The sequence below is a fragment of the Chiloscyllium plagiosum genome, chromosome 3 (genome assembly GCF_004010195.1).
Source record: "Chiloscyllium plagiosum isolate BGI_BamShark_2017 chromosome 3, ASM401019v2, whole genome shotgun sequence".
In the NCBI taxonomy this organism is placed as follows: domain Eukaryota; kingdom Metazoa; phylum Chordata; class Chondrichthyes; order Orectolobiformes; family Hemiscylliidae; genus Chiloscyllium; species Chiloscyllium plagiosum.
The window spans coordinates 24,355,486-24,371,329 of record NC_057712.1 but is presented as its reverse complement, the minus strand read 5'-3'; the positions used below and the strand labels follow the sequence as shown (position 1 = coordinate 24,371,329).

General features: G+C 39.9%; 1 protein-coding gene across 1 annotated transcript in view; it reads left to right on the top strand.

Moving 5' to 3' along the window:
- The window catches only part of sntg2 (syntrophin, gamma 2), a 943,711-nt gene that overhangs the window by 765,006 nt on the left and 162,861 nt on the right, over window positions 1-15,844 (top strand). Inside the window, exons 8-9 of the mRNA XM_043678774.1 lie at window positions 3,343-3,430; window positions 10,203-10,294. Of these exons, the coding sequence (XP_043534709.1) occupies window positions 3,343-3,430; window positions 10,203-10,294 (180 nt within the window). The remainder of the gene's footprint in view (window positions 1-3,342; window positions 3,431-10,202; window positions 10,295-15,844) is intronic.

Sequence of the window (15,844 nt, the reverse complement as noted above, 5' to 3'; positions counted from 1 at the left end):
TGGATCTCTTGATTATCCAGAATATTTGATTAACTGACATTTCCTGGTCCTACAGGTGTTGGTTAGCAAAATGGTTGCTGTGATTAGGGATGGTAGAGAATGATGACACATCCATGAATGAAGATTAAAGAATACATTCCCTGGTTCTGGACTTCCCAACCAGGGGAAATTATAACCACCTTGCCTTTTTTTTTAACATTTAAGAAAGCTTAATTAGACAATCCTGATGATATGAATCACCCCACTCAAACATACATTCATGTAGAATGTTTCACATTTTCAGATATTTCAAAGCACATCAGAACTGATGGGTATATTTTTTTCCTTCCTGGAGATAGCTAGAAGAGTAACCAATTGGGCAAGTTGACCCTGGAGAGAAACTCCAGACCTTCTCACTACCCCACCAATCAAGTGTTGGGCAAGAGGGTCCATTGGGAATTTTTTCAACTTGCCAGCAATTAAGTCTGTGGAGTGGTCAATTAATGGCCATTTTAGGGCCTCAACTCACCATGGCTCTGATGGCTGCTGTTTTAACAGGTGAGTAAAGTAGCTTGTATCCAGACTTGGAAAAACCTGCCTGCTAGATTTTGAAGTGGGCAGCCTCTAATTGCCTCCTTCTAGTGGCAACTGAAGGTACAGATAGGGGGCAATGGTAGGATATCTAACAATCACCTCACTGCCCATGCATTCAACTCCCTCATGCCCTCCACACTACAACCCTACCCCCAGACCCATACCACAACCTTGCTATTGGATTCCCTGAAGAGTAGGCTTCAAATAATGGTTCTGAGATCCAAGAAAATGCCTGCTTCTGATTGACTTCTGACAAGGCAGGACCTCACTTGTCAAGGTCTACAATCAGCAGAGAAACTCACCCATCAGCTCTTAACAAGTCGATTAGTTTGTGACTTGGCAAGCTTTCTTGGGAGTGGAATGTCAAGTCAGTTGCCATGGAACTCAACCATCCTCGCACTTAGCCAGCACTTTGGAGAATCACAGCCACTGAGTTATTTTGTAACACATCACTCTTATAATGTGAGTGAACAAGGTAGCTATTTGAACCTTGTGTATTATAAATGATCTGGATGAGAATATAGGAAGCATGGTCAGTAGCTTTACGGATGATGCCAAAATTAGACAGTGAGGAAAATTATCTAAGAATACAACTGGATTTTGATTAACTAAACTGTGGAGTGCCAGATGGAGTTTAATTTAGATAAATGTTAGGTGTTGCATTTTAGTAAGTCAAACAAGCCCTGGACTTACCCAGTTAATGGTAAGGCCTTGAGGAGTGTTATTGAACAGAGAGACCTGGAGTTCAGGTAAACAGTTCCTTTAAAGTGGCATCACAATTAGACAGGGTGGTGAAGAAGGCGTATGGGACACTTGCCTTCAATGCTCAGAGCACTGAGTTTGGGAGTTGGGATGATACACCTCAGCTGGACAGGACATTGGTGAGAGTTTTGGAGTACTGTGTACAGTTCTGGTCACCCTGCTATAGGAAGGATATTATTCAATTGGAAAGGGTGCCAAAAAACTTTACAAGGATGAGACTGCTGCTGGAGGGCTTGAGTTATAAGGAGAGGCTGGATAGGCTGGGGCTTTTTTCCTTGGAATGTAGAAGATTGAAGGAAGACCTTTTTGAGGTTTATAAAATCATGTCAGGCAGAGATATGGTGAATAGCAAATGTCTTTTCCATAGGGTAGGGGAGTTCAAACCTAGAGGACATAATTTTGAGGTGAGAGGAGAAGGGCTTAAAAGGAACCAGAGAGCTAACTTTTTCACCACAGAGGATACTTCTTATGTGGAATGAACTGCCAGAGGAATTGGTGGATATTGCAACATTTAAAAAACATTTTGGACAGGTGCATGAATAGAAAAGATTTAGAGGGATATGGGCCAAATACAGGCAAATGGACTCGATTACTTGGTCAGCATGGACAAGTTGGACTGAAGGTCTCTTTCCATGTTCTATGACTCTATGGTTGCATGTTGTCTTACTTGACAATATACTTATATACCTGCAACATCAACGTCCCACACATAACAATTAGATAAATGACCAATTAACCTCCTTTTTTCGCTAATGTTGGTTGAAGGGTAAATGTGAAGCAATAAATCAGTGTCCTGGGACAGAAGCATGGGAAGCAGTCACAGGAGTTGGCCATTCGGCTTTTAAATGGCTGATCCATTCAATGGCTGACCATTTGATGCAGTACCTTGTTCATGCTTTCACCCCATACCTTTTGAACCCTTTAACCCTAAGGACTACATTGCAGAGACTCGCCACTCTTTTGGTGAAGAATCCTTTACTCATCTCAGTCCCAGTGGCCTTTCACATATTTTTAGATTGTGACCCCTTTTTCTGGACTCCCTGGTCATCAGGAATATCCTTTCTATATTTACCTTGTCCACTCCTGTGAGAGCTTTATAGCTTTCTATGCGACCCCCCATACCACAACTGTCGGCTACAGTAACAATTTAATATGTCAGCATGGAATATCATATGAGTGTAAAATCATCATTTGCACCCTGTTATATTCCTTTTTGCCCAAAATAAGATTACATTTGAACTTCCTAGCCACCTTAACTAGCTTCAGCAAAACCTAAAAATGAAAGAATAATTAAGTAATTGGATTAAAAAAAGTAAGTGGAGTTAGAAAAATGTATGGAACTCTTATCAGAAATTCCTTCTCCAATTTGAAAATTAAAGTTTGAAGGTATTAGTCCAGTACAGCATGTTTATGAATTAAAAGCATCAAAACCTTTTAATCTTAAATGTGTTTCATATAGATACCATAAAAACAATCAATGAAATAAATTACAGAAAAGGTCTCGGAGAAGATAAATAAAAGGCTTGCTTAATAAAAAGCAGTAAAACATGTGAAAATGATTTTTCATAGTGCATCTAATTTGATTTTAAGCAAGCATAATTACAGGGAATTCAAATTCATGTGCACCGCTTGTGGTGGGGGGGGGGGGGGGGGAGGTGGGTTTCTACACATATTATATGAATTACACATCTTGTAGACATCCACATCTTGCAGCATCTAAAAATTATCTCATTGAAGCTTTTCTATCATATTTTCAATATGGAATATTTTGCTTGTATACCAGATGGAATGAGTATCCTTTATTTGTTACTTATGGCTTTATAATTGTTCTGAAGACCATTGTTAAGTTCAGTTGTCTTAATTTTGTTTAATCTCTATATGTTTTAGTTGGAAAGAATTTGCAAGTGGCAACATTGGATGCAGTGAAAGAATTATGTTTTTTTGTTGCATTTGCTGTAACTCGTGACTTCTTTGTAGTAAAACTAATGTTATAAATCACATTGACAGGTGCACCTCCTGCGAAATGCTGGAGATGAAGTGACCATTACCGTTCAGTACCTCAGGGAAGCCCCTTCCTTCCTTAAACTCCCGCTAGGTAAGACAGAAGCACGGTATAGATTGGTTTATTGTTCTTTTCTGCTTTGATGCCATTAAATTAGAACAGCATTGACATAAGCAATCTCCAAAGATTGCTTTATTGAGAGTGACACAGAAGGGCTTGAGGCAGCACTACACAGAATGTCATTATAAATAAGTATTGTCTCAGTTTGCGGCCCACATTAGTACCTTTGTGTGGTCTGTATTATTTACTTATTTTGAGCACCTTTGTAAATATATTTCAAACACCTTTTAAGAAATATTATGTTCTTATGCCACTTGGGAGTTTGCCCACTTCAAAAATGTGTGTAAATCATAGACTGTACTATTAATAGGCAACACATTCATCTGAATTCTTCTGCCCACTACTTTAACAAAGTACTAATCCATTTGGGTTAACTTCATTAAAATAACAAGTCAGTGAACTTTGTATCATCAACAACAGAAATTTGCATGAACATGCAATTTTGACTTTTGGTGGGCTAAAACTATCCTTGACAAATTAATTATTTGTACGCCAGTATGTTATTCTTGTATTTCTAAAGTTTCCCTTGAGGATTGCATCAGGACTTGTAATTCATGCAATTTCCCTGTAAAAGTGCCCAAGTGCAGGTCTGCCTGACAATGGTGGAGATGCCCTGACACCAAAAGCTCCCTCAGATTGAAGATTGAGGGGCACGAACCTCAAGGGGAAATGGTTTAAAAGCCGAGAGTCTTATTTTTCTTCAAGGACTTTTTGGTCAACTGGTTGTTAGGCCTATACTGACCTTGGATTTCTCAACCCTATTCCCAATGGAAAGCCCTGTAATGAAGACCCAGCAATGAGGGTCAAGGCATTCATGTGACTGATTCCATCAAATTGGGAAGATGTTTTCACTGGCAGGAGCGACAAAGACCTGAGGGTACAGCCCTAGGGTAAAAGAAAGACCCTTTAGAACAGAGATAAGGAGAAACAGCATTAGCCAGAGAGTGGCGAATTTGTGGAATTCATTGCCACAGAAGGCTGTGGAGGCCAGGTCATTGAGTATATTTAAAACAGAAATAGATAAGTTCTTGATTGCCAAGGAATCAAAGGTTATGGGGAGAAAGTGGGAAAATTGGGTGGAAATACCTATCATTGAATAGTGGAGCAGACTCGATGGGATGAATGGCTTAATTTCTACTTCTATGTCTTATGGTCTTAGAAATTCTTGTGGCACAGTGGTAGTGTTCCTACATTTGCACCATGGGATCTAGATTCAAGTCCCATATGCTTCAGATGTGTGCAATAATATCCCTGAACAAGTTGATTACAAAATATCCATCAAATTCAGGTTTAATTTTCTGTGCAATCTTTATATCTAGTACCTAGTTTTTTTAAGAAGGCAGTTTAGCATTTAATTTAACTGAAGTGAGCAGAAGACAAAGCATAAATGCATTGGACAGTGCTGAGCAAGATGTGTTCACTGGAGGAGAAAAACAAAATTAGAATCAGCAGTAACAATTCCCATTCACAGCTAATATGTATGGGGGATAAATTAGATAATCCCTGAAAGCAGACAAGAAATTGCAATGTTCAATTAACCTGTGTCTGCTCAATGTGATCCAAGCATAGCAATAACGTTGAGCAGGCTGCTCTTTGCAATGATTTCCAAGTGCATACAACACTAATTGTTTTGTACAATTGCTACACACATCAGCAGTAGACCCAGGATTGCAACTTCCACCTAATGTTTGCCAACGCTTGTTAAAGAGATGGTGCATTGTGACTGAAGCAGCTCGTGAGAGTTGTAGTTGACTCACAGAGACTTGCCAAGCCTCCTTTGCCAGCTCCTTCCAATCTTGCGACGTTGCTATCCAGGTAGATAAGGGGCAGTCAGTTCATAGGAACACCTCCACTTGAAAGTTCCCTTCTGAGCCACTCACCATCCTGACTTGGAACTTGTATCTCCATTCTTTGACTGTTGCTGGATCAAAATCCTAGAACTTCCTTTATGAAACCTCAGCAGCTGTACCTGCACTATAGGACTGCAGGGGTGCAAGAACACAAACAGAACTTTAAGGACAGTTTGGGTTACACAACAACCTCTGGCATTGACAGTCATGCTCACGTCTGATGACTGACTAAAATAAAAGCACTCTCTCAGCCATTGTCAATGTTGCCTTTACTCTGCATTGGGTTTGCAGTTATGGCTGCACCAGCGTCAGATTTCATTGAAAATGGCCAGGTTAAGACAATGCATGTTGTCCCTTGCGAAGGCTCAGTGTGGAAAATTGTTCCCTGAACACCCAGGGTGAGTACGGTCGCTATCCATGTACTCTTGTCTCCTCTCACTCCCTCCCCCAGCAGTTTGTCCCACTCTTCTTGGCCTCTGTTGATTTTCTCAGTCATATTGCATTCAAAATGGTATATTGAATTATGCATCTGGTTTCTGCAGAAGCAGGAGTGCAGGTTCATAGTTCCTTGAAAGTACAGTCACTGGCAAATAGGATAGTGAATAAGGCGTTTGGTATGTTTGCCTTTATTGGTCAGAGCATTGAGTATAGGAGTTGGGAGGTCATGTTGCAGCTGTACAGGACATTGGTTAGGTAACTTCTGGAATATTGCGTGCAACATCCTAATGGAAGGATGTTGTGAAACTTGAAAGAGTTCAGAAAAGATTTACAAAGATATTGTCAGGGTTGGAGGATTTGAGCCATGGGGAGAGGCTGAATAAGCTGGGACTGTTTTCCCTGGAGCGACGGAGGCTGAGGGGTGACCTTATAGAGGTTTATAAAATCATGACGGCATGGACAGGGTAAATAGACAAGGCCTTTTCCCTGGGGTGAGGGAGTCCAGAAGTAGAGGGCGATGGTTTAAGGTGAGAAGGGAAACATTTAAAAAGGACCTAAGGGGCAACTTTTTCACATGGAGGATGGTGCATGTATGGAATGAGCTGCCAGAGGAAGTGGTGGAGGCTGGTACAATTACAACATTTAAAAGTCATCTGGATGGGTTTATGAATAGGAAGGATTTAGAGGGATATGGGCCAGGTGCTGGCAAGTGGGATTAGATTGGATTAGTGCATCTGGTTGCATGGACGAGTTGGATCAAAGGGTCTGTTTCTGTGTTGGATAGCTTGGTGACTCTATGACTCTAAGTCGTATAATTCAAAAAGGTCCTGTCACACCACTTGTAGACATTTGAAATTTAAAAGAGTCATTGGAAAGGAGAAAATATTTTTAGAATCAAAGCAACAGCCAGAAAACAAACAACTCACTAATTCCTGCTGCTGGATGGCATCTCCAGTGGTGCAGATTAAGAGAAGAGATTGGCTGGAATTTTGATTTTCAACAATGGCACTGCTGGTGTCAACTTAATATTGCATGCTATTTGACATTATAACCTGCCTGCTCTACAGTATAGACCAACTGTGTCCAAACTAAGGCCCTCATAGAATCATAAAGCATGGAAACAGACACTTTCATACAACTTCTCCATGCCAACCAGTTTGCCTGAACTGAATTAATCTGATTTGCCAGCATTTGGTCCATATCCCTCTAAACCTCTCCTATTCATGTATCTGTCCGAACGTCCTTTAAATGTGACAATTGTACCCGCCTCTACCATTTCCTCTGGCAGCTCAGTCCACACACGCACCATGTTCTGTGTGAAAAAGTTGCTTCTCATGTTCCTTTTAAATCTTTCCCTTCTCACCTTAAATCTATGCCCCCTCGTTTTGGACTTGCTTACCCTGGGAAAAAGGCCTTAGCTGTTCACCTTATCTGTGCTCCACATGATTTTATAAGGTCACCCCCTATTCTCCTATGCTGCAAAGAAAAAGCCCCAATCCATCCAGTCTCTTCTTATAACTCAAGCCCTCCAGTTCCAGCAGCATCCTTGTAAATCTTTTCTTCACGCTTTCCAATTTAATAGCACCCTTCATATTAGCATGGTAACCAGAATTGTACACAGTGTTCTAACAGTGGCTTCATTAATGTCTTGTACACCGCAACATGACATCCCAACTCCTATTCTCAGCACACTGACTACTGAAGGTAACCATGCCAAATGCCTTTTTCACTACACTGTCTACCTACAACGGCACTTTCAGGGAACTATGAACCTGTGCCTCTAGGTTTCAGTATTCAACAACATTCTTCAGGGTCCTACCATTAACTGTGGAAGTCTTGCCCTGGTTTGACTTAGCAAAGCACGGTGGCACAGTGGTTGGCACTGCTGCCTCACAGCGCCAGAGACCCGGGTTCAATTCCCACCTCAGGCGACTGACTGTGTGGAGTTTGCACATTCTCCCCGTGTCTGCATGGGTTTCCTCCGGGTGCTCTGGTTTCCTCCCACAGTCCAAAGAAATGTGCAGGTTAGGTGAGTTGGCCATGCTAAATTGCCCGTAGTATTAGGTGATGGGGTAAATGTAGGGGAACGGGTCTGGGTGGGTTGCGCTTCGGCGGGTCGGTGTGGACTTGTTGGGCCGAAGGGCCTGGTTTCCACACTGTATGTAATCTAATATAATCAAATGCAACAATTTGTATTTATCTAAATTAACCTCCATCTGCCTCTTCCTGGCCCACTAGCCCATGTGATCAAGATTTTGTTGGACTCTTAGATAAACTTCTTCACTGCCCACTATGCCGCCAATTTTGGTGACATCTGCAAACTTACTAACCGTGCCTCCTATACTTTCATCCAAATTATTGATTATAAATGACAAACAACAGTGGACCTAGAATCAATCCTTGTGGCACATCGCTGGTCATCAAGGTGATGCTCAGCGTGATTTGCAGCACAAGCATGTACGTACATATTGAACACCATCTTGTCCTCCAAATGATGCCTGACCTCTCAATATTCACTTGAGAAAATGTTACATAAGATTTACTTAAGACATCTCAGTAATGACAACTGCAAATAAGGACAGAGCGCCGAACATTACTGTAGCAAAGGCTTGATAATCCAAATGGTCTCGCATGGTGTAAGGCTCCATTGTTCACAGTAACTACTTTTGTTTTAGAAAAAGTAGAACCAGGATGAACATTACATGATATTTTAGAAAATGTTAGAATTAAAAGTTTTCAGGAAAATTCCATTCTGCAGAATGTCATCAAGACACAATAATGAATTGCAATCCAGATGATTTTAGAATCCAATTCTCATTTTGCTATCTGGTAAATTGGCAATTAACAGTGACTAGAAAATAATTCACTTTATTTTCTTTCACCATTATTATTGAACTTACAAATCAAAGTATTGTTTTTTTCTATTAAGGCATTAACTATTGAACAATAGCCTAACAGAACTTATATATATTTTCCAACTGTTGACGGCAGACATAAACATCACAATAATCTGCTGTTAAGTCCTGTATGAGTATTTTGAAAACCATTTGAAGAATGCAGATAATGAAGTTAATTAAACCGCAAATTAGTTTACTTTGGACTTTGATGAGATATCATTGTAATCCTCACGAATGTATGTATGAATTAGCTTTATTGTCACGTGCACTCGAAAGAGTGCAGTGAACAGTTTGCAATATCGCCACTTATGGCGCCACCTTAGGTACAAGACACCTAGGTACAGATACGTAAGTATTTGGTACAAAATTGAAAGAATAATAATAAAAGGCCAGAATAAAAGGGAAAAAAGTGCTCAATTTACAGTCCTTTTCCCCCCAGTCTGTGCCAGCGTGAGCCTCCAAACCACACCGGGCTCCAAAACACGAGGACCTACCTCCAGTCTGCAAGGGCCTCACCTCCCTACTATGCCCTCTGGTTCAGGATTCGCCTCCGGGACTCACCTCCCCATGCCAGCCTCTGATCTGGGACTTATCTCTTGGGAACAGCCTCTAGTCTGAGACTTGCCTCCCGCACCTACCTCTGATCTGAGACTTATCTCCCGCACCTACCTCTTATCTGCGACTTGTCTCCCAGGAACGGCTTTTGGTCTGGGAGTTATCTCCTCCATTCCCGAGTAAGTTTAAAAAGTTAACAGCTTTTTTAAAAAATGAATTCAAGAAAAGAGAAACAAAATACACTGCAATGTTGACCAGGAGAAGAACATCCATTTCCTACATTCTATGTACACTGGAGTCATGACATACAAAATAAAATGTCACTCTCCAGTTGCACATTAGTAATTACCCAGAGTATTGAACTTGTCATGAAGCGACCTGCATTTGTGTGTCAGGTTTGTTCACTTGCGCAGAAAAATGGTGTCCGAAAGAAAACAAAATTGGAAAGGTGAAGTAAAAAGAAAGCGAGTCATAATTTCCAAATGGCCTGACTTTTCATTGTAGTTGTCAAACAATGACAACTACAATTTTGGAAATGCATTTATGTTTTAAAAGGGGAGATGAGAAAACATCTTCCACACAAGAAGATTATAAGTTGTTCTAACTGTCATTTCACTGATTGTGACAATGCTAACTAATAAATGGTGGCACGGTGGCTCTGCAGTTAGCAGTGCTGCCTCTCAGCGCCACGGACCTCGGTTTGAATCTACCCTTGGGCAACTGGTCGCTTGGAGTTTGCACATTCTTCTTGTATTTACATGAGTTTCCTTTTGAATGTGCCATTTCCTCCCCACAGTCTCAAAATGTGCAATTTAGGTGCATTAGCCATGGGAAATGCAGGGTTATGAGGATGGGGTGCTCTTTGGAAGGGTGGTATGGGCTAAATGACCTGCTTCCACACTGTAGGGTTCTCTGATTCTAATAAGGTTATAAAATGCTGAATTAACCTCTGCTCACCTGATTGCTCCTAATTATTAAAAATGCATTGTTTCTTTCATTTTGCAGGCTCACCAGGGCCATCCAGTGACCACAGTAGTGGTGCATCCTCTCCTTTGTTTGACAGTGGTTTACATTTAAATGGAAACTCTACAAATACCGTAAGTTAATTTGTTTTCTTTATCAATAAGAGAGTAACATTGCACAGTTGTGTGTTCATTTTAAATTGTCTATCACAGCACTTTTTCTCCGTTGCTGAAATTAACACTAATTGAGACAGTAATCCAATGGGCCTTATAAGTGGACAAATAAAATGCCATGACACCATTTCAAAGAGCAGCAGAGGAGATTTATCTGTTGTCGCAATAAACGTTTAATTCTCAGCTAATGTTTAAAACCTGTTGACCTGATCATTTTCACAATCTTGTCCTGAAAGCCTGCTGTGCATATATTGGCTGCTACATTATCTAATTTGAACTGCACATTAAAAAGTATATTTTTTCTTACTATTTCTTTCTGTCTTTCTGTCTTCTGTGCAGATTCTAGATGTAAGGCCTTTATTTATAGATTGCGATTCTTGAGAAAAGGGACTCGGGGATAAAACACATGTCAATGCATAGTTTGCGGAGAATCATGTGTTATAGTTGCTGAGCTCAAGCTAAAGTGCGTTCACTTCTTTATCTATTTTCGATCAATTCATTCATATGATGTAGGTGTTGCTAGCTGAGTCAGCTTTTATTGTCCCTGATGGTAAGCCACCTTCCTGAACTCTTTTAGTCACCTACAAAAGAGGAGATGCTAAGAAGAGAATTCCAGGATTTTAATCCAATGACAGTGAAGGAGCAGTGATATAGTTCCAAGTCTAGCAGGATGCTGTATGGCTTGGAGGGAAATTTGCGAGTGATAGTGTTCTCTTGAATCTGCTGCCCTTGTCCTCTTAGATGGTAAAGGTTATGGGTTTCAAAAGTGCTGCTGAAGGGGTTTCGGTCTTGTTTCTTCAGTTCACTAACTGAACATTTCATGACCTCATTCCTGCTTTAGATTAAGTATCCAAAGTTCAATATTTTATTGTGGAGCCAAAGTTTCCACAGAATGATAACATACTGAAGGAAGTTAAAAATCACACAACACCAGGTTATAGTCCAACAGGTGCATTTGAAAGTACAAGCTTTCAGAGCGCTGTGCTTTGAAAGCTTGTACTCTCAGATACACCTGTTGGACTATAACCTGGTGTTATGTGATTTTTAACTTTGTCCATCCATGTCCAACACCGGCATCTCCACATCATATTGAAGGAAGGAATAGTAAAACATCAACACAAATACACAACCCATAAAGAAGAGTCAATTGATCTCTCTATTCGTAGCACAAAATCACACTAGGCCAATACATTGATTTGTCAATAATTAGGACACTCTCTCTGTTAACTGTCTTTGTTTGAGACTGTTGAATTTTCATGGAACAGCAAACACAGGAAAATTAAGCAGTGAAAAGCTTGCTCAACTTTCCTTAAGGTAATGTGAACTGGACAGGAACTCTTACAGTTACAGATTTATGTCAGATTTCCATGTATATGCTGAATCCTTGTGATGCAATATCACCAGGTCTAGGAACCTTCTCTGATTTATGTGTCATCATTTTCCAATTTCAGCAGATTCCTACAACTCATCCATTTCTATATTTAACATAGGTTTGGCAGCCACCACATCACTGACCAGCTCAGTTCCTGCAGAATCATATAATTATTTAACTGGTGAATTTCATTTCAATCCCTTAAGAACTCAAAACCTGACATAACAGTTGTGATAAAATATCAACACAAAAAATCGAGATGTCTGTAAACCATTTCCAATCCACATTGTTGAAAATCTCTCATGCCCATTCCAGAAATTATTCGTAAACAAAAACAGAAATAGCTGGATGAGCTCAGCAGGCATCAGAGTTAACGTTTCGGGCCCAGTGACCCTTCAGTTTTCCAGCAATTTTTGTTTTAGTTTCTGACTTCCAGCATCCATAGTTCTTTTGGTGTTTATTTAGAAATTATTCAGTCTGGTAATACCAGCTCCTAATAACATGACCAACTCATGCTTTATTAGTCGGTCAAGTTGCCTGCTTCACTTCATATTTTTTTGTGTAAATATACAGCAAGTTCCTATTTGGGAATTTGAATAATTGTTTTTATAATTTCCAATCTGACCTGCCTTTACTTTTCTCATGCTGTCATTATCAGAATTAATATAACCTTTTGTGAAAATAATAGGCTGTTATCAGCTAAATATTTAAATATTATGGAAGATGTCTACAGCTGGGCTAGGGAGATGAATGATCTTACTGTTTGCTCTGTCAGTAGGCTCTTGTCTCCTAAAGTAAAGAATATTCTGCTGACAGAAAATGGTGGAAAAAAAATGAGACGCTGCTCACTTAGCAGTGACAACCTTCAGGTTTGTTCACAGAAGTAAAGGATCGTAAGATATGCAATGTAGGAAGGTCTATTTGGATTATGATTCTGCAGACCATGCAACATCCACATGATTATGAATTCATTTTTTTTTTTCATTTAATCTTCTGAAAGAAAGTTATGCTCCTTAGTTCCCAAAGATTATGAAGAAAAACTGAATCATATTTACCTACCTTCACATCAAAATTCAGTCCTGGTCTCCTCTGGCTCCCAAAACAATAGTCTCTTCCACACTTCATTCCAGCAAAACAAATATCACTGGAGCTTGCAGGACTTTAAATTATTTCAAGCACTGGCCATATTCTCTATAAATTTCAATCCCATTTTGAAAGTGATATTCTTCACATGAAGTGCAAGGAATTGGTGGATTGCTTTTGTCTCCAGAAGTAAGCGAATCTTTTCAGATGTTCTGACACATTGAGTTGTAAAATATTGAACACAGTATTGTGATCTGTGCTAAGACAGAAACCGAACAGTCTCTTTTCTCAATGCGAAAAAATTGGAGCAGATATTGATTTCTCAAGGCTTGTGCTTCTTTCCTTATGTTCTCTCATTTTCCAGGAAATCGGGCTGGGATTAATGCCTGATCTAGACAGCGCTGCCCTCATCCCATAAATGAATTTTTAAAAGTATTAAAATATAGATTATTATAAGGGTCTCCTCATTAATAAGTCACTGAGGGCTAACATGCTAGTTCAGCAAGCTTTTCGGAAGGCTATTAGAATGTTAGCCTTGTTGAGTACAGGACTAGTGAAGTCTTGCTTCAATTGTACAGAAGCTTTGATTGAATCACACCTGGAGTACCACGTATAGTTTTGTCCTCCTTAATTCAGATAGAAGTTCTATGACAAAGGTTAACCAGATTTAATTGTGGCATAGTAGGATTGATCCATGAAGAAAGATTGAGTAACAGGACCTGTACTCTACAGATTCAAAGAAACAGAGGTGATCTTATTGAATCTTATAAAACATTTAAAAAGACATGTAGATGTAGGCAAGAGGTTTCCCCTGACTGGGAAATCTAGAAACAGGCAACATGATTTTGAAATAAGGGAGCTGTGTACTTTTGGGTTTTAGAAAATTAGGGTTGTGAACTTTTGAAATTCTCTACCCTGAGGACTGTGGAAAATTAGGGTTTTGGATATGTTTAGATTTAGATTAGATTAGATTAGATTAGATTTGAAGTGGAAATTGCTAGCTTTCTGATTACCAATGATGCAAAGGAATAGTATTGGTAAAAGAATTGAAATTATCATCTCCAAATGATGCTTGAGGCTGAATGGACAGAATGGCCTACTGCTCATGCTGAGTTACCTGCATTGAGCAGTTCTTTGGAAATTTCCGGCTACCGTAGGCATCTTTTCTTTCCAATTGCATTTACCTGACTTCAATCAAATACTTCTATTGAGACCTTTGGGAAGGCCAGTGGTTGTAGCATGATCTCTTCCAGTTGCATATCCCAGCTACCATGCCCAGCTTTTTTAATCTGGATAATTGGTTATTTATTTACTCTCTTACTCCATATTTGCAGCTTCTGCCTCAGTCACTGGAGGTGAAATCTGTCTAGGCTTGTAGAACAAAACCAGTACATCATGGTAGTCCCTTTTTCATACCCCAGATTTTCTTTTGATTGTGCAAAGAAAATTAGCCATGATCTAATCGAACACCAACAGATTTTGCTCCCACTCTACTTTGCAATTTAAAGTTCTTTCCCAAAATCATTTTAACTCTCCATGTCTTAAAAAATCCTTTTGAAAACCTAGCTCTTCGACCATGCCCATAGGCTACCTTTATTGCTCAGTCTCTTCACTTTCTCTTTGCCATCCTCTTGACCTTCTTTTAAAGCATTTTGAGATGTTATTCCCCAGGAAGTTGCTACAAAATATATGTTCCCACTTTCAGTCATTGGTGCAGCTTAAAGTTCTTTTTGAAATATAGTCATGCAGTTTTTGCAGCACAGAAAGCGACTCTTCAGGTCCATCCTGACTCTGGTGGTCATCAAAGAGCCATCTGTTCTAATTCCATTTTCCAGCACTTGGCCAATAGCCTTCTGTTCTATGGAATTTCAAGTGCCCACCACAATAGTATTGAAGACTCCTACCTCCACCACCTTTTCAGGCAGTGACTTTCAGATATTCTTTTCTCCCTCAAATCCCCTTAAACATTTTGCTGCTTACTTTAAAACTGCACCTCCTGGTTAATGACCTCCCTACTAAGATGAAAAGTCCTTCCTATCTTACCCAGTCTATGTCTCCCAGAATTTTGTACATCTCAACTAAATCCACCTCAGCCTTCTCTGCTTGATGGGAAAACTCTAGCCTATATAGTCTCTCTTCACAGCTGAATTGCTCCTGCCCAAGCATCAACCTGATGAATCTCATCTGTACAGTCAAATACAGTCTAATACAGTCAAATCCTTCCATTAGTGTGGTGACCAGAACTGCACACAGTACTCCAGCTGTGGCCTAACAAACATTACACATTCAACTCCATCATAATCTCCTTGCTTTTGTATTTAATGCCATATAAAAGTAAGTATTCGCATACTTTCCTAACCACCCTATATACCCTTCCTGCTACCTTCAAGGATCTATTAACATGCTCACCAATAGTCAGAGGGAAATTGAGAAACAAACTTGTAAGGAGATCTCAGCTATCTGTAAGAATAATAGGGTGGTTATGGTAGGGGATTTTAACTTTCCAAACATCGACTGCGACTGCCAGAGTGTTAAAGGTTTAGATGGAGAGGAATTTCTTAAGTGTGTACAAGACAATTTTCTAATTCAGTATGTGGAAGTACCTACGAGAGAAGGTGCAAAACTTGACCTACTCTTGGGAAATAAGGCAGGGCAGGTGACTGAGGTGTCAGTGGGGGAGCACTTTGGGGCCAGCGACCATAATTCTATTTGTTTTAAAATAGTCATGGAAAAGGATAGACCAGATCTAAAAGTTGAAGTTCTAAATTAGAGAAAGGCCAATTTTGACAGTATTAGGCAAGAACTTTTGAAAGCTGATTGGAGGCAGATGTTCGCAGGGAAAGAGACGGCTGGAAAATGGGAAGCCTTCAGAAATGAGATAACAAGAATCCAGAGAAAGTATATTCCTCTCAGGGTGAAAGGGAAGGCTGGTAGGTATAGGGAATGCTGGATGACTAAAGAAATTGAGGGTCTTGTTAAGAAAAAGAAGGAAGCATATGTCAAGTATAGACAGGATAGATCGAGTGAACCCTTAGAAGAGTATAAAGGCAGTAGGA